The sequence below is a fragment of the Nycticebus coucang genome, chromosome 7, assembly GCF_027406575.1.
Source record: "Nycticebus coucang isolate mNycCou1 chromosome 7, mNycCou1.pri, whole genome shotgun sequence".
NCBI lineage: Eukaryota > Metazoa > Chordata > Mammalia > Primates > Lorisidae > Nycticebus > Nycticebus coucang.
In genome coordinates this window covers 130,503,176-130,522,330 of record NC_069786.1, presented here as the reverse complement: position 1 = coordinate 130,522,330, position 19,155 = coordinate 130,503,176, and the positions used below count along the sequence as shown (strand labels likewise).

General features: G+C 41.4%; 1 protein-coding gene across 6 annotated transcripts in view; it reads right to left on the bottom strand.

The window, feature by feature from the left end:
• Nucleotides 1-19,155, bottom strand: part of LOC128590125 (UDP-glucuronosyltransferase 1A1) — a 264,050-nt gene that overhangs the window by 77,558 nt on the left and 167,337 nt on the right. For all 6 annotated transcript variants that reach the window (XM_053597296.1, XM_053597297.1, XM_053597299.1 and 3 more), the window contains 2 exons: nucleotides 15,066-15,187; nucleotides 13,528-14,395 (listed from right to left, as the gene is read on the bottom strand). In XM_053597296.1, coding sequence (XP_053453271.1) covers nucleotides 13,528-14,395; nucleotides 15,066-15,187 — 990 coding nt within the window. The remainder of the gene's footprint in view (nucleotides 1-13,527; nucleotides 14,396-15,065; nucleotides 15,188-19,155) is intronic.

Here is a 19,155-nt window from a genome sequence, read left to right as displayed (position 1 = left end):
ACTTCACTAAAGTTAATATGAAGGAGAAGATTCTCAAAGCAGCCAGACATAAGAAATCCATTACCTACAAAAGAAAGAATATTAGAATGACTGCAGATCTCTCTGCTGAAACTTTTCAAGCCAGAAGAGGGTGGTCATTGACTTTTAATCTCCTAAAGCAAAATAACTTTCAACCCTGGATCCTGTATCCAGCTAAACTGAGTTTCATTTATGATGGAGAAATTGAATACTTTAATGACATTTATATGCTGAAGAAATTTGCCATAACCAAACCAGCTCTTCAGGATATCCTCAGACCTATCCTCCATAATGACCAACCCAATCCTCTACCACAAAAGTAAACTCACTCAGAAACTTTTGATCAAACTCTAACTTCCATACTGGCGAAAGGACTAAAAATGTACACTGGACTTTTGAAAAATTCGATACCCAAAATTTTACCAGACTTATCAACATTCTCCATTAATGTGAACGGCTTAAACTGTCCTCTAAGGAGGCACAGGTTAGCTGACTGGATAACAAAATTTAGGCCAGATATTTGTTGCATACAAGCATCACATCTTAACTTAAAAGACAAATATAGACTCAGGGTGAAAGGATGATCATCCATATTTCAGGCAAATGGTAATCAGAAAAAAGCAGGTGTTGCAATTTTATTTGCAGACACAATAGGCTTTAAACCAACAAAAGTAAGGAAGGATAAGAATGGTCATTTCATATTCGTTAAGGATAATACTCAATATAGTGAGATTTCAATTATTAATATCTATGCACCCAACCAGAATGTGCCTCAAATTATAAGAGAAACTCTAACAGACATGAGCAACTTGATTTCCTCCAGCTCCATAATAGTCAGAGATTTCAACACTCCTTTGGTAGTGTTGGATCGATCCTCCAATAAGAGGCTGAGCAAACAAATTTTAGATTTAAACCTAACAATCCAACATTTGGATTTAGCAGACATCTACAGAACATTTCATCCCAACAAAAGTGAATACACATACTTCTCATCGCCCACAGAACTTACTCCAAAATTAATCACATCTTAGGTCACAAGTCTAACCTCAGTAAATTTAAAGGAATAGAAACTATTCCTTGCATCTTCTCAGACCACCATGGAATAAAACTTGAGCTCAGTAACAACAGCAATCTGCATACTCATACAAAAACATGGAAGTTAAATAACCTTATACTGAATGATAGCTGGCTCAGAGATGAGATCAAGAAGGAAACTGCCAAAGTTTTGGAACAAAACGACAATGAAGACACGAATTATCAGAACCTCTAGGATACTGCAAAGGCAGTCCTAAGAGGGAAATTTATAGCACTGCAAGCCTTCCTCAAGAGAATGAAAGAGAGGAAGTTAACAACTTAATGGGACATCTCGAGCAACTGGAGAAGGAAGAACATTCCAAACCCAAACCCAGCAGAAAAAAGAAATAACCAAAATCAGAGCAGAATTGAATGAAATTGAAAACAAAAGAATTATACAACAGATCAATAAATCAAAAAGTTGCTTTTTTGAAAAGATCAATAAAATAGATAAACCTTTGGTCAACCTAATCAGGAAAAAAGAGTAAAATCTCTAATCTCTTCAATCAGAAATGACAAAGACGAAATAACAACAGACTCCTCAGAAATTCAAAAAATCTTTAATGAATATTACAAGAAACTTTATTCTCAGAAATATGAAAATCTGAAGGAAATGGACCAATACTTGGAAGCACATCACCTTCCAAAACTTAGCCAGAATCAAGTGGAAATGTTGAACAGGGCCATATCAAGTTCTGAAATAGCATCAACCATACAAAACCTCCTTAAAAAGAAAAGCCCGGGACCAGATGGTTTCACGTCAGAATTCTACCAAACCTTTAAGAAGAACTAGTACCTATATTACTCAACCTGTTCCAAAAGGTAGAAAAAGAAGAAAGACTACCCAACACATTCTATAGCAAACATCATCCTGATCCCCAAACCAGGAAAAGACCCAACAAGAAAAGAAAATTATAGACCAATATCACTAATGAATATAGATGCAAAAATATTCAACAAGATTCTAACAAACAGAAACCAGCAACACATCAAACAAATTATACATCATGACCAAGTCGGTTTTATCCCAGGGTCTCAAGGCTGGTTCAATATCCGTAAATCTATACGTATAATTCAGCACATAAACAAATTAAAAAACAAAGACCATATGATCTCTAAATCGATGCAGAAAAAACTTTTGATAATATCCAGCATCCCTTCATGATCAGAACACTTAAGAAAATTGGTATAGAAGGGACATTTCTGAAACTGATTGAGGCCATCTACAGCAAACCCACAGCCAATATCATATTGAATGGAGTTAAATTGAAATCATTTCCACTCAGATCAGGAACCAGACAAGGCTGCCCATTGTCTCCATTTCTCTTTAACATTGTAATGGAAGTTTTAGCCACTGCAATTAGGGAAGAAAAGGCAATCAATGGTATCCATATAGGGTCAGAAGAGATAAAACTTTCTCTCTTCGCAGATGATATGATTGTATATCTGGAAAACACCAGAGATTCTACTATAAAACTCTTAGAAGTGATCAAGGAATACAGCAGCGTCTCAGGTTACAAAATCAACATTCATAAATCGGTAGCCTTTATATATACCAACAACAGTCAATTTGAAAAATCAGCTAAGGACTCTATTCCATTCACAGTAGTGCCAAAGAAAATGAAATATTTGGGAGTTTATCTAATAAAAGACGTGAAAGATCTCTATAAAGAGAACTATGAAACTCTAAGAAAAGAAATAGCTGAAAATGTTAACAAATGGAAAAACATACCATGCTCATGGCTGGGAAGAATCAACATCGTTAAAATGTCCATAGTACCCAAAGCAATATAATTTTAATGCAATCCCTATTAAAGCTCCACTGTCATACTTTAAAGATCTTGAAAAAAACAATACTTCGTTTTGTATGGAATCAGATCAGAAAAAACCTCAAGTAGCCAAGACATTACTCGTAAATAAAAACAAAGCCAGAGCTACCAGACCTGGTCTGGTCATGCTACCAGACCTCAGACTATACTACAAACAATAGTGATCAAAACAGGATGGTACTGGCACAAAAAGAGAGAAGTAGATGTCTGGAACAGAATAGAGAACCTATAGAAGACTGAAACTGGACCCACACCTTTCACCATTAACTAAGATAGACTCTCACTGGATAAAAGATTTAAACTTAAGACATGAAACTATAAAAATACTAGAAGAGAATGCAGGGAAAACCCTTGAAGAAATCGGTCTGGGCGAATATTTTATGAGGAGGATCCCCCGGGTAATTGAAGCAGCTTCAAAAATACACTACTGGGACCTGATCAAACTAAAAAGCTTCTGCACAGCCAAGAACACAGTAAGTAAAGCAAGCAGACAGCCCTCAGAATGGGAGAAGATATTTGCAGGTTATGTCTCCAACAAAGGTTAATAACCAGAATCCACAGAGAACTCAAATGTATAAGCAAGAAAAGAACATGTGATCCCATCACAGGCTTGGCAAGTTTCTCTTCTTTGAAGAGAAACACTGAAGAAGACAGGCACGCGGCCTACAGACATATGAAAAAATGCTCATCATCTTTAATCATCAGAGAAATGCAAATCAAAACTACTTTGAGATATCATCTAACTCCAGTAAGATTAGCCCATATCACAAAATCCCAAGACCAGAGATGTTGGCGTGGATGTAGAGAAAAGGGCACACTTCTACACTGCTGGTGGGAATGCAAATTAATACAATCCTTTTGGAAAGATATATGGAGAACACTTAGAGATCTAAAAATAGATCTGCCATTCAATCCTGTAATCCCTCTACAGGGCATATACCCAGAAGACCAAAAATCACATCATAACAAAGATATTTGTACCAGAATGTTTATTGCAACCCTATTCATAATTGCTAAATCACGGAAAAAGCCGAAGTGCCCATCGATCCATGAATGGACTAGCAAATTGTGGTGCATGTATACCATGGAATATTATGCAGCCTTAAAGAAAGATGGAGACTTTACCTCTTTCATGCTTACGTGGATGGAGCTGGAACATATTCTTCTTAGTAAAGTATCTCAAGAATGGAAGAAAAAGTATCCAATGTACTCAGCCCTACTATGAAACTAATTTATGGCTTTCACATGAAAGCTATAACCCAGATACAACCTAAGAATAGGGGGAAGGGGGGAAGGGAAGGAAGGGAGGGGGGAAGTGGGCAGAGGGAGGGGGATTGGTGGGATTATACCTGCAGTGCAGCTTATAAGGTTATATGTAAAACTTAGTAAATGTGGAATGTAAATATCTTAGCACAATAACTAAGAAAATGCCAGGAAGGCTATGTTAACCAGTTTGATGAAAATGTGTCAAATGGTCTATAAAACCAGTGCATGGTGCCCCATGATCACATTAATGTACACAGCTATGATTTAATAAAAATAAAAAAAAGCCAGGCATTGTGGTGGACACCTATAGTCCCAGCTGCTGGGAAGGCTGAGGCAAGAGAATCCCTTAAACCCAAGAGTTGGAGGTTGCTGTGAGCTATGATGTCATGGCACTCTACCGACGGCCACAAAGGAAAACTCTGTCTAAATAAAAAAGTAAATAAATAAAATTTAAAAAAAAAGACACCCCCCCAAAAAAAAAGAAAAGAAAAGATGCTAAGGAAGCAGACACAAAAACCACATATCATAATAATTCCAGTTATATGAAATATCTGGAATAGGGCTTGGTGCCTGTAGCTCAGTGGTTAGAGTGCTGGACACATACACTGGGGCTGGTAGATTTGAACCCAGCCCGGGGCCTGCTAAACAACAATGACAACTACAACAAGAACAACAAAAAATAGCGAGATGTTGTGGTGGGCGCCTGTAGTCCCATTTTCTTGGGAGGCTGAGGCAAGAGAATTGCTTAAGCCCAAGAGTTTGAGGTTGCTTTGAGCTGTGATGCCACAATACTCTATTGAGAACAACATAGTGAGACTCTGTCTCAAAAAAAAAAAAAAAAGAAAAGAAAAATATCTGGAATAGGCAGAGCTACAGAGACAAAAAGGAGACTGGTGGTTGCCCAAGATGGGGGGAGGAGAGAATGAGGAGTGAATACTTTAAAGCTACCTTTTGGGGGATAATGAAATGTTCTGGAACAAAAGGGTGGTTACAGTACAAAAAGCAAGTATGCTTTAAAATGATAAAGTTTATTTTATGTGTATTTTACCATAGAAAAAGAAAACAGTACAGCCACTTTGAAAAATAATCTAGCAGTTCCTCAAAAGATTAAACATGCAGGCTCAATACCCGTAGCACAGTGGTTATAGCTCCAGCCACATACACCAAGGCTGGAAGGTTCGAATCATCTTTGAACTGGCCTGGCCCAGCTAAACAACGACAACCACAACAAAAATAGCTGAGTGTTGTGGTGGGCATCTGTAGTCCCAGCTACTTGGGAAGCTGAGGTAAGAGAATTGCTTAAGCCCAAGAGTTTGAGGTTGCTGTGAGCTGTGATGCTACAGCACTTTACTGAGGGCAACATAGTGAGACTCTGTGTCAAAAAAAAAAAAAAAAATTAAACATGCAGTTACTATCCAACCCAACAATTTTATATACCCATGAAAGTTGAGAATACATGTCCACACAAAACTTACATACAAATAATCATGCAGCTTTATTCAAAATACCTAAAACAGGTGCATCTTACAAGGGTACATATGAAACTTAGTAAATGTAAAATATAAATGTCTTAACACAATAACTAAGAAAATGCCAGGAAGGCTATGTTAACCAGTGTGATGAAAATGTGTCAAACAGTCTATAAAACCAGTGTATGATGCCCCATGATCGTATTAATGTATACAGCTATGATTTAATAAATAAATAAAATACCTAAAACAACCCAAACATCAATCAGTTTATAAGTAAACAAGTTATAGTACATGCATACAATGAAATATTATGTGGCAATAAAAAGTTAGGCTACAACATGGATGAATCTTAAAAACCCTATGCTAAAGAGGAAAAGGCCATCACGTATTATGTGCTTGCATTTCAATGGAATGGAATCTACAGACATATTCAAATCCACAGAGGCAGAAGTAGATTAGTTAGTGGCCAGGGAATGGAGAAAAGAGGGAATGAGAAGTAATTGACAATACGTATGGGGTGTCTTTCGGGAGTAGCAGAAAATATATAAAATTAACTATAGTGATAGTTGTACAAATCTGTGAATGTTCTAAAGATCATTGAAATGACTGAACTGCATGGTATGTGATTTATATCTTAATAAAGTTTTTTTTAACTCACTTCATCTGATTGTCTTAGAGTTATCTAAATTATTAATCAGCCATGTTTTTAGTCTTCTTGATACTTGTGTTGAATACTTTTTCTTTCACCTTGATTCACTCTTTAGATAATTACTCATTAACAGAAACACTAAGGTCAAAATGTTCTCCATGTCTGGCAATCTCCAAGATAAGAGTCATAAAGGTAAATAGGTGGTTTTGAAAGAGAGGCAGAACATTAACATCACTGTAGACATAAGTCATGCTTCTCTCTCTCTCTCTCTTTTTTTTTTTAGAATGACTTGGCATTTTCAGGTTTTGTTTCCCTGACTTGCCTAGAACCAAACTTTAGCTCAACCAAGAAATGTTGTTAATACCCATCCTGAATGAGTATTTGCTCATAAAGACTCCTCAGGCGGGTATATGTGAATCCTAATAAATGTGGAATGTAAAGGTCTTAGCAAAATAACTAAGAAAATGCCACGAAAGCTATGTTAACTAGTGTGATGAAAATGTGTCAAATGGTCTATGAACCAAGTGTATGGTGCCCCATGATCATACTAATGTACACAGCTATGATTTAATAAAATAAATAAATAAATAAATAAATAAGACTCCTTCAGGCAGACAAAATGCGCTCAGGGTGGGCAAAGGATCCTGCTGGGACCTTGCTGGGTGGTCACTGGTGCCCATTTGGAATTTATTATATCAGAGTGTCTTAATATCAGCACTATTGATATTTTCAGCCAGATCAATTCTTTGTTGGGAGTGGGAAGGGCTGGATATTTTTTATGCACTGCACAACCTTATACAGCCTCCCTGGTGACAGTAACATCCCTCTAACTGTCCATCAAACATGTCTTCAGACATGTCCAGCCTGGGGAACAAAATAGACCCCATTTAAGAACCACTATTTAAACAGTCCCAGAACACAAGAGGAGGAAATTTGGGAACAAAAGAACTAGTCCTGAGGAACTAGAATTCAGTTTTCTAGGAAAACGCTTCCCCTAAGAATGTCACAAGAAAACCATTATTTTTCTCTTGCAGAGAGAAAGTTTCAGCCTGTGTTGAGTTAGGGTCTAAGGAAGAGAGGGGTGGAGGTCATGGTTTCCCTTGGCAGTCTACAAAGCACTTTTCCTGCCTTCACATGTCTGCTTGGATCTTCCAGTCTCCCTGTGAGGGGCAGGGCAGACATTACAGGCCTCATTTTTGGCTGAAGAAGCTCAGTCCAAGGCCATATGGATGAGAGGAGGCTGGTCAGACCTACCTCCTTGAAGGCCTTATGGGTGGGAGGAGACTGGTCAGACCTACCTCCTCCGTTCAACTTCCTTCCTTCCCTTCTTGTTGCTGACACTTTCCAGGTCACGTATCATGGAAAAAGAAAAGGGCTGGGCATACACAGGACATCACAGTGTGAAGGTGACAAGAGAGTGAGCTCTCCTCCTGCTTCTGCCTGCTATGGCAGACTACAGCCTCCGGAGTTCACTCAACATGCCCAGAAGCCAGGGTTTCCTCTTTCAAGTGAGAATCCTCTGGTGGCTCAGGTCTGTAATCCCAGCACTCTGGGAGGCTGAGGCAGATAGACCCCTTGAGCTCAGGAGTTCAAGACCAGCCTGAGCATAAGTAAGATCCCATCTCTAAAACTAGTCTGGTGTTGTAGGCACCTGTAGTCCTAGCTACTTGAGAGGTGGATTGCCTGAGTCCAAGAGTTTGAGGTTGCTATGAGCTATGACACCACGGCACTCTACCCAGGATGACAGAGTGAGGCTCTGTCTCAAAAAAAATAAAACAAGAGTCCTCGATCCTGTCATTCTAACATAAAGTAGCACTGCCTCTTTGGTGTTGCATTTACAGTTTTAGAGTTCTCCCACGAACCTTATCTCAGCATGCATGACAATTTCCTGAGTGTTGCCATTTTATAGATGGAGACACAAAGACCCAGAAGTCAGCCACCACTTGCCCACTCACACAACTGGGTTCGAATCAAAGCCTTGTAACTTTTACCCTGTGTTCCTGTTCTACCGATATGCTGGCAACAAGGGAGGGATCCCTGGAGCCAGCAGGGGACGCTTCCCACCCAACATGGGGCCAGGGCTCAGTTCTCATTATGTTCCCTCCCACAGACAAGGTTGAATAGAGAATATGTGATCATCCCTGGAGCCAGGACTCTGGCCATGACATGGCTCCAAGGCCTGCAAGCTGTCCCTTCAAAGGTTTGAGCAGTTCTTTGCATTGCAGGGGAAAAGGCTAGGATTTACCTCTGAATCCCTTTGTTCTAAGACAAACACTCCAAAGGTCCTTCTAATAATGAAATGTGAAGCTAAACTCTCTTCTAAAGTGGAGATACTTGAAACCTGAGCCTCCCAATAGAAAAAGAGGTTAGCATGAGATGGATGAGACTCAACCAAGCAGCCAAAAGGACAATGTGGAGAATAGCCTGGCAGCTGGCCTGGATCCGAGACCCTATAGGCAGAGGGGAAGGGCTAAAAATAAAGGCTCTTTTTTCATGCAGCACCATGTGAGATTCTAGGGAAGAAGTGAGGGCCAGAGAGGCAGAAAGAAAGGCGGAAAAATGCCTGCGAGAATGTATCTGGGGGTAGGTGGCAAGGTGCACAGGGCTGAAGAGGAGGCCTAGGCAGATGCCTCAATAAAGGCCATATGTAACAAACCCACAGCTAACATCACATTGGATGGGGTAAGACTGAAAGCCATTCATCTAATATTTGGAAAAGGCAGGGATGCCCACTTTCATCACTTTTATTCAACATAGTACTAGAAGTCCTAGCCAGAGAAATTAGGCCACAGAAAGAAATAAAAGGCATCCAAATTGGAAAGGATTAAGTCAAATTAGCCTTATTTGCAGGTAAAATGATCGTATACTTTAAAAAACGTAAAGACCACACACACACACACACACACACACACATACACAGACGCACACTGTTATTACTAATAAATAAATTCAGGGAAGTTGCAGGTAACAAAATCAGCATACAAAAATTAGTAACATTTATATACGTCGACAGCTAACAAACTGGAAAAGGAACCCAGAAAACAATCCCTTTTACAAGAGCTACAAGAAATATAAAGTATCTAAGAATAAAATTTAATCAGAGAAGTGAAAGATCTCTACATGGAAAACTAAAACACTGAGGAAAGAAATTAAAGTGGATGCAAAAAAAAAAAAAAAACAAAAACTGGAAAGATAGCTCATGCCCATGGATTGGAAGAATTCATGTTGTTAAAATGTCAATACCACCCAAAGAGATCTACAAGCTCAATGTAGTCATCTCTATCAAAATACCAATGACATTGTTCACAGAAATAGAAAAAAGCAATCCTAAAATTTGAATAGAACCACAAAGCAATCCTGAGCAAAAGGAATAAAGCTACAGGCATCATACTATCCAGATTTAAAATATACTACAAATCCATAGTAACCAAAACAGCATGATACCGGCACAAAAACAGACACATAGAATGATGGAGCAGAACAGAAAACTCTGAAAGAAACATATAGTGGGGAATGGACAGTCTCTTCAATAAATGGTGCTGGGAAAACTGGATAACCACATGCAAAAAATGAAGCTAGACCATTTCATTTTTGAAAGCTAGACCTTCCCCCTCACCAAATACAAAAATCAAATCAAAATTAATTAAAGATTTAAACCTAAGACCTGAAATTATGAAACTACTAGAAGAAAACACTGGGAAATACTTTAGAACATTGGTCCGGGCAAAGACTTTCTGGATAAAACTTCAAAAGCACAGGCAACAAAAGCAAAAATATTAATAGACAAAATGGAAATAACATCAAGCTAAAAATCTTCTGCACAGCTAAGGAAACAATCAGCAAAGTGAAGAGACAACCTACAGAATGGGAGAAATATTCACAAACTACATATCCAACATGAGATTAATACCAGGATATATAAGGAACTCAACTCAATAGGAAAAACAACAATATTATTATTCATCTAATTTAACAATAGGCCAAAGACATTGACATAGTTATATAGTTTGGACGTTTGTCCCCTCCAAATCTCCTGTTGAAATTTGATCCCCAGTGTTGGAAGTGAGAGGTGCTTGGTTTGGTGGTGGGGCAGATGTCTCATGGAGACTTGGTGCCCTCTCTAAGGTAATGAGCGATTTCTCCCTCAGTCAGTTCACAGCAGAGCAGGCTGCTTAGAAGAACCTGGCACCACCTCGTCTCCTTGGTCCTCCTCTCATCATGAGACACACCTATTTCTTCTTCACCTTCTGTCATGATTGGAAGCTCCCTGAGGCCCTCACCAGAAGCAGATGCTGGCACCATTCATCTTGTAAAGGCTGTAAACCCCTTAATGTAGACATATGGCAGAAAAGGAAGGTCAAGAGCATCTGAGCACACCATTTTGACTGACACCAGACCCTTACCACCCTGAACAGGAAGTCAACAATGCATCAGCATCCCCGGAGCCATCTGAAGATGGATGCATTGCCAAGCTAGACACATTACCAATAAACTGTCTCTTCTCACCTTCTATAACAGGATTTTATGATTAAACTTTATGGACTGACCTGAGGACAATGCTGGTCATACATGTAGTTTTGAACTACATATATTTAAACTACTAATATTTAAAAATATTACCATTGACCCATAAGGTGTCTTGCTCCTGCTTCAGAAAGGATCCCTGCTTTATCTGTGGAAAAGGATCTGTTGTCTGCATCTTTCAATAAACTTTCTGTGGCTAGTTGGCTCACTCTCAAATTCTTTCCATACAGGAACTCATTTGGTGAGTTCAGGGGAGTTTTCTTCCTTCACTGAGACACCCACTGCATCACTATGAGTCAAATAAGCCTCTTTTTCATAAATTACCCAGTCTTGGGTAGTACTTTATAGCAACACAAAACAGACTAAGATGGACCTGAATAGACATTTCTCAAAACAAGACACACAAGTAGACAACAGGCATGTGAGAAGTGTTCAACATCACTAGTCATTAGGGAAACGTAAATAAAAATCACAATGAGATATCAGCTCATCCCAGTTAAAACAGCTTTTATCCAAAAGTCAAAAAGTAATGTGTATTGGCAAGGGTGTGGAGAAAGGAGAATGCCCTACACTGTTGGTGGGAATGTAAATTAGCATACCCATTATGGAAAACAGTATGGAGGTCCCTAAAAAACTGAAAACAGAACTCCTATGTGATCCAAAATCCTCACTACTGGGGATGTGTACAAAAAAGGGAAATCAGTCTACTGGATAGCTGTATGCCCATGTTTACTGCAGCACAATTCACAATAGCCATGATACAGAATCAACCTAAGTACCTGCCAGAAAATGAATGGATAAAGAAAATAGAGTGCTGTGATATTGTGGAATATATATTTGGTCTTCAGCCTCAGTTTCCTGGCATACAACTCCTAAAATCCTTAGAAATTGACAGTGATGTCTTCTTGTATGCTAATGAGTTGGCTAATAGCTGGCAGCCCCTAGGTAACTTCCAGGATGGAGCCAGTCTCTAGAAAGACCCAGGTTGGATTAGAAAGTTGGAAATTTCAGTCCCCCCTTGCCCATGACCTCCAGGAAGTGAAGAGGGCCTTGGGTGAAGTTTGTCACCAATAGCCAATGTTTTAATCATTCCTGTTCACATAATAAAGCTTCCAGAAGGATAAAACCCCAGAAGGATAGGATTTGGGAAGTTTCTGGAGAGAAGGCTTGGAAGCTCCATGCCCCTTCCCTCATAACTATCCCTATGTATTTCTTCATCTGTATCCTTAGTAATATCCTTTATAATTAACTGGTTTCCCCAAGTTCTGTGAGCATGCTAGCAAATTAATCAAACTCAAAGAGGGAGTCATGAGAATCCCAACTTGAAGCCAGTTGGTCAAAATATCTAGAGGCCCAGACTTGTAACTGGTGTGATGGGCTTAGTCTTGGGCACTGAGACTTCTACCTGTGGGATCTGACACTCCTCATCCCACCAGTTACATACTTGGAATTCCCATGACTCCCTCTTTGTGACATTTAGAGTTTCTATTTGATGCCTAGGCTCCCCAGAACCAGTTCAATTATCCCCAACTTCCCACCCCTGATGTTTCCTGGTGGCCACTGCCAATTATTCAACTTATTACCAGAAAAATCAGCAGTTGTTGATGAAGAATAGTAAGGACCTTTGGAACCTGTTTGAGGCTTTCCCTTTGATGAAAATGCATTGAAAAAGAAAATTCTGGCATGAAAGATACAAGGAATAGACTGAAGTCTTTCTAAAGTATAAATATTTAAATTAACAATCTCACAGATTTTTATTTTCCAGAATAACTCTGGGCTTTTTTCCCACATGTCAGGAGGACAACTACAAAAAACTTGCCTTAAGTTAGAGGCCACCACACCTTTTCTTTTTTTTTTATCTTAACAATTTTTTAATTAAATCATAACTGTGTACATTAATGCATTTATGGGGTACATGTGCTGATTTTATATACAATTTGGAATGCTTACATCAAACTAGTTAACATAGCCTTCACCTCACTTACTTAATTGTTGTGTTAAGACATTTACACCCTACTCTTAATAGATTTGACATGTACCCTTGCAATATGTACCATAGGTGAAATCACCCTGATTGCCCTCCCTCCACCCAGCACCTTTTCTGTAACAGCTTGATAACAAATATGTAGGCTTTGTGAGCCAAACACACCTCTGCCATTTACTCTTTGCCGTTTTTAACATTGCCTTAAAATTATAAAAACTGTTCTTAGCTCTGGGTCATATAAAAACAGGCCTCAAAGGAAAAAAAAATAAAAACCAAAACACCCAGGTGTTTGGGAGGATTTGGCTCCCTGGCTATCGCTTGCTGACTCCCGGCTTAGGGTCCAAGGACAAACACAGGACAGAACTGGGAGAATGGGTTATGACCTGGACCTGTCCCGTTGGTCAAACCTTTACCTCTTTTTGTACTGAGACATTTCCAAGGTTTGTTCAACAATTCTGTGACTGTCCCCAGATCACCCATTTGATTGTGTTTCATCCTTACTAGGCATGAACCCTGTATTCACTCAAATGCCTCCATATCACCTCAACCTCAGGTCTCTTAAGGGGTCCCCCACTACTCAAAGCCCAGCCTGCCACTATGGTTTCAAGCAGTCCCCCAGGTGGCAGTTGGCTCGAGGAAGGGATGACAAAGCCTAGAATAACAATGTCCACCCATGAATAAAGAGAGCAATGCAAAAGAAACAACACAAACCTGAGACAGGGCCTTCTTGATTTTGCAACTGGTGCCTCCAATGAAGACCATGTTGGGCATGGCCGGCCTGGGGTACTCAAACACAAAGTCATACCTTAGCAGCCAGACAGAGGCCTTCTGATACAAGGTGGGTAGGTGCACATCTCTCTGGAGGACATCTGAGGCGAGGTCTTCGTACTTTGAATACAGAAAATAAAATAACAAGGGCTCCAACCCGGGCATAAGGAAGTTGACCACCCGTTGAGGAAAAGTCATCTGGTCTGAAAACATTGTGTAGCATCTGGGGATGTAGGACACAGGGCTTGGGGTTCTGCTGAACCTGTGCTCCAGGGAGCATGGGAAGCCCCTGAAGAGGTACACGGAAGGCAGGCCCAGGTACTCTGCCAGGATCACACCACAGGGTAAGCCTGGGTCTGTGAGAAGAACATCAAACTTGCTCTCCTTGAGGAAATTCATGGTGTCTGGGTCCTTCAGGAGGCTCTGGCAGTTGGTGAACCACATGTCGATGACAATCATGTTATTCCTATACTCAAACACAGGAGAGGCCAAAAAGGACCTCTCAGCAAACAGACTGTTCCCAAAGGAATGGAAACGATTCTTCAGTTCCTCTTGGTCGTAGGGCACTGGGTAGACTTTTCTTGAGTAGTATTTGGATTCTTTCAATAGCAAATTGACTTCTGGTGCCAGCACCACAATGTCATGACTCCTGGTGCTGAGATGCTCAATTACATCCCTGACACTAAGCCAATGGCTTCCGTCCAGAGGGACCACCAGCAGCTTATCACCTGCAACCATTCCCCAAAAGGCTAAGAAGAAACCCCCCACAGAAACCCTCTGAAATGCAGGAAGAAGGCAAAGGCAGGCCATCCTGGAAGGTGTTAAGGTGAAAACAATGGTAAATAGTTTACACACCCAAAACCAGCCAGTCCTTTTCACAGACCACTCCCTTGCTCTGAATTTGGCCTTCCTCTCCCTTGCTCTGAATCTTGCCTTTTGATATGAAAAAAAAAAAACCCTAAATTAATAATTAACCAGTTTTAAGCACACTGCTTCTATAGACAAACTATTCTTCTTATCAGCTTTCCCCTAAGCTTCTAGAACTTTCTGTTCATCTCCACCAATCTGCCTCTCCCACTATAAAGAGTCATAGCAATACTCTAAGGATAACTTGGAGAGACCCCTGCTCTCTACCCCACCAACCCTCTATTCTAAATTCTCTGGATCCCTCATCATTGCTGATGTCCTCGATATGTGGAGATTTCCTTCCACACTGACAAGTTCTCCAGCACCACATGACTGTCCTACAAATCAATTCAATTCTGACAGTAACAGGGTCAGTGTTTGGTCCCCCAAAGGACTGCCCCCACTTCAGACACCAACCACAAGTGGTAGGTCCCCAGGCCGGAGTTGGCTACAAATCAGAGGTTCCCACATCTCCCTTCTTGGGTTTGATCATTTACTAGAATGTCTCACAGAATGAAAGAAAACCATTTATTTCCGAGGTTACTGGTTTTTCACAAGGCTATTACAAAGGATACAGATGAGCAACCAGATGAAGAAACACAAATAGCGAGATAGGGAGAAAAGAGAATGGAGCTTCTGTTCCCTCTCCTGGCACACCTCTCTTCACACCTTCAGCAGTCTGGAAGCTCTCCAAATCCTACATGAGGAAAATGAAATTTTCAGGACCACCCCCCAACTCCCTAGGCATAAAGGAAGATAAGGCTGGAGGCCCAGCAATGCAAGACTCCCTCCTGAATAGATAGCTCTTCCTAACATTATGCTTCAGCTAGGTTTCCACACAAGGGCAAAGCCCTCAGGCACCTGCAGAGAATTTCATGCACAGATCATTCCCAAGGAAAGGCCTCGCTGGCCTCCTGTCAACAAGGACATGGCCATGATGGCTTTAGGTCTGCAGTCTTTCTCTCGTTCCTAAAACTAAAGTCTTTTCGACTCCACACTGATAACATTGATTTCAAACTTATCTTCCCAGGCCCAGAACAGAGACAAGATGGGTTCAATCATTCTTCCACCTGCCCAGGGACATCTGCATCATTGATTCTTCCTTGGCTCCCTTTTCCTCTTTGAACACTTGCCATATCTTATATAAAATGCAGAATTCCTGGGCCTTACAAGAATGTAGCCATTTGCCTCACCATCTGCCCCCTCCTCCCTTTTCTTTCTCTATGCCTCTACCCTTAAATACTGAGTTCCCAAATAAAAAAAATAAAAAATCACAAATGCATCTGGAGCTGGTGTTTTCCCGGGATGCATCCTCAAGCTTTGGCTTTATAAACCTCCATTGATTGAGATAGTTGCCTTGTTACCTGTGCTTTTGGGTTTTCTATAGACTTTGTTACATAGTAGCCATGATTAATTAAATCACTGTTAGTGATCAACTCAACCTTCAGCCTCTCTGTCCTCCCCTCCCTCCATAAGGTTGGTTCTCCTGGCAGCAGCCAGCCCCCATCCACAGGCACTTTGCATCTCCTTACACAAATGCTGGTGTAATTAAAGGAAGCTTGTTCTGCGTAACCAAAGATGCTCTAGTCACCTTTATTGCTGTCCTCACTTAGGAAATTGCAAAGGTTTTAGTCGTTCTGGCCAGGAAATGGGATCCAGGACTGCCATATATGTTTCTTATTGTATATTACAATATCACAACATGTAATCTGATAATTTACTTCAGGAAATTATTATTTCAGAAGTGCAAGTCTAGCCAGTAGGTGGTGAAAGCCCCAGAATAGAAGTCAGCTAAGCCTGGCCTTCAGAACCAGCCACCACTGGCCACCATCAGAACCAGCCACCACTGGCCACCAGGTGGCCCATCACCTTAACTTCAGATTTCTCAACTGAGAATGGGGAGGGCAGGTCATCTGAGTCCTGCCTGCTCAATCATCCACCGAGGGAGGTCCCAGAGGATGACAGTAGTGGAGACCAGGCTGTTCTGGTGAGAGGTGGTTCCTAGAATTACTAGAACAGCCTCGCCCAGAGCTAGTCACGCATACCAGGGCTGGCACGCAAGGCCCTGTCCTAACCCACATCTTTGGCAGTGGAGGCATGCTGGGACCTGGGAAAGGAGAAGCAGCCTGGGAAATGGAATTGAAGGGGTTATTCCAACCCCAAGAAGGGCTGGTCTCGGGAACACTGCCAGGATGCAAATTTATTGTTCAAAACTTGGCTCAGCACAAGCTGAGAACAGCTTCTCAGGACTCCTTCCCAGGAAGGTTGCCAGCAGGATTTCCTAATTACAATGATCAAAGTCAGGAAGGTGGCAGCGCCTTGCTCTGGGTCTATTCAGACACCAATAAGCCCCAGGAAGGTTATAAAGGGGGCACAGTGCAGGTCCCCCTTTCTGAGGCAGGCGCACGCCAGGGAGAGATCCTTCCACAAACAGTCCAGCTGGAGGGAGAATGGCAGGGGGAGTAAGAGGAGCTCAGACCTCTGATGCTTTGTACTACACCTCTGCCCTTCCAAGGACTGTGGTCTGAGCCCTTCTCAGCAGGGCCTTGCTCAAAAAATCATATGGCTTATTACTGGGTCCTGTTCTTAGGCCCAGCAGACCCAAAAGAACACAGGTTGTAGGCAGGAGATGAAAACCAGGAACTGAAACCTCTACACATACCATCACCTTGTAAACTAAAAGAGTGTTAGAAAATATTTCTTCTTTTTCAGTGTGAGCTTTGCCCATACTAGGCCTGGTGTGTGTGTGTGTGCGTGCACATGTGTGCACACACGTTTTCCTGCACTCTAGAAGGAATCTGACGTGTTGGTTAATGACAATGAATAATTCCTAAAGAATTGCTGCCATGATAGCCTAGGCCTGGTGCCAAAGTGCTTAAGGTGTCCTTGAGCATTGCCATTTACCTGAGTACCCAGGCAAAGGCCAACTTTGTCTCAGGGATTATCACAGAAAGAATGACTCAGGCTTGGGACACACCACAGTGCCTTTCCTACAAAGAAACCAGTCTCTGTGGACAAGGAGCAGATTTCCCAGCAAGTGAATGAAGAGAACTTGCACTTTGAGAGGGAGGTCTAAAAGTGTGCATGGGGGTGACTGCGTGTTAGGGCAGGAAGTGCTGGGAAAGGCTGACCCTTCGGAGGTTAACCTCTTGAGTGCTCCCTCTCCCAGATCCTTACACTACCCACAACCCATGAGCAATGGAGCCAGGACCAGCCTACAAGATTCCAAAAACCTACAAAACGTTCAAGATTTGAAAAAATAAATTTGCTGAATCCAGAATATTAAAATGTGGAAATATTTTATTAAATGGCTATAAATGTCTAACGACGTGTCAGCGAATCCATGACAGTTCAGCACATTGATGGAGACTGTATACGGGATGTGGGATACTGGGGTAATTTAGGCTGAGGGACAGCTGCAGAAGTCAGAGTGCTTTGGGCCCAGACCCAGAATGGTCAAGTCTGAATCACCCACAGAGGGGAAAGCACAGCCAGACATCTTGAGTGGGCTGTGACTTCCCAGGGTGCTTGTAACAATGTCAGGTGGTGGTCCCAGGAGCAGTGGGGAGGGCTACAGGCCACTAAAAAACATGACAATGAGACTTTTCAGAAAAGATGTAAACTAGGACTTCACTATGGTAAAGAGACTCTGGCACACAGGGATGATGGGGAAGAATTTGCTGCTGTTCCAAACTTGAAAGAACTCCTGGCACCTGGCTTCATGCCGCACCTGTCTTCTCTGCTTGGCACACTATTCCCCCAACTTCTCCCAGGATTGTACCGCATGGGAGACATGACCAGGCATCTCTGCACCCTTTACTTTTCTTTCAAAGTAGCTTCACAGTTTGCAAACAACCATCTTCTCCCCTATTAGACAAGCAAAGCCACCGTGTGCATTTGATTCTGCTATTTTCCCAGCACCTGGCCAGGCATACATAGGATCTTAATAGACATTTGTTGAATGAAGAGTCTTTAATATCAATAACAGGACAGAGCTAGCCATGTGTTCCTCGTAACACCCCCAAACCCAACAAACCAACCCATGTCTGCTCTAGGGTTAGAGACCAAACCCACCCTGGGCACATTTCACGGAGCAGGACATTACCAAAAGGCCACGGAGGAGACATTTCTAAAGAAGTTTCCCGTTACACAGGGAGGCAGTCGAGTGTACAGGCTAGGCACATGGGTTCTAAAATAACAATTTCAGGGTTCATTGTACACAAGTGTTCATTGTAGCAGCATTATTTTTTCATCACTGAAACTTGGGAACAACCCAAATGTCCATCAGCTAATGAGTGGATAAATGGGAGCAGTGTGTCATACAATGGAATACTATTCAGGCACAGCAAGGAAATGAAGTATTGATTCCTGCCACAACGTGGGGCAACCATGGAACTAAGTGAAAGACCAGCCAAAAGGGAACATGTGCTGTGATGCCATGTCTGTGAAATGCCCAGATTAAGTAAATCCATAGAGACAGAAAGTAGATTCATGCCCAGCATGAGGAGAATGGTGAGAAACGGAGAGTGACTGCCATGGTCATGGGGTTTCTCTCTAGGGTAAGGAAAATTATCTGGAATGAGACAGTGGTGATGATTGTTCATTTCCTTAAATATAACAAAAACCATTGAACTGTATATTTTATTTTATTATTTATTTATTTAA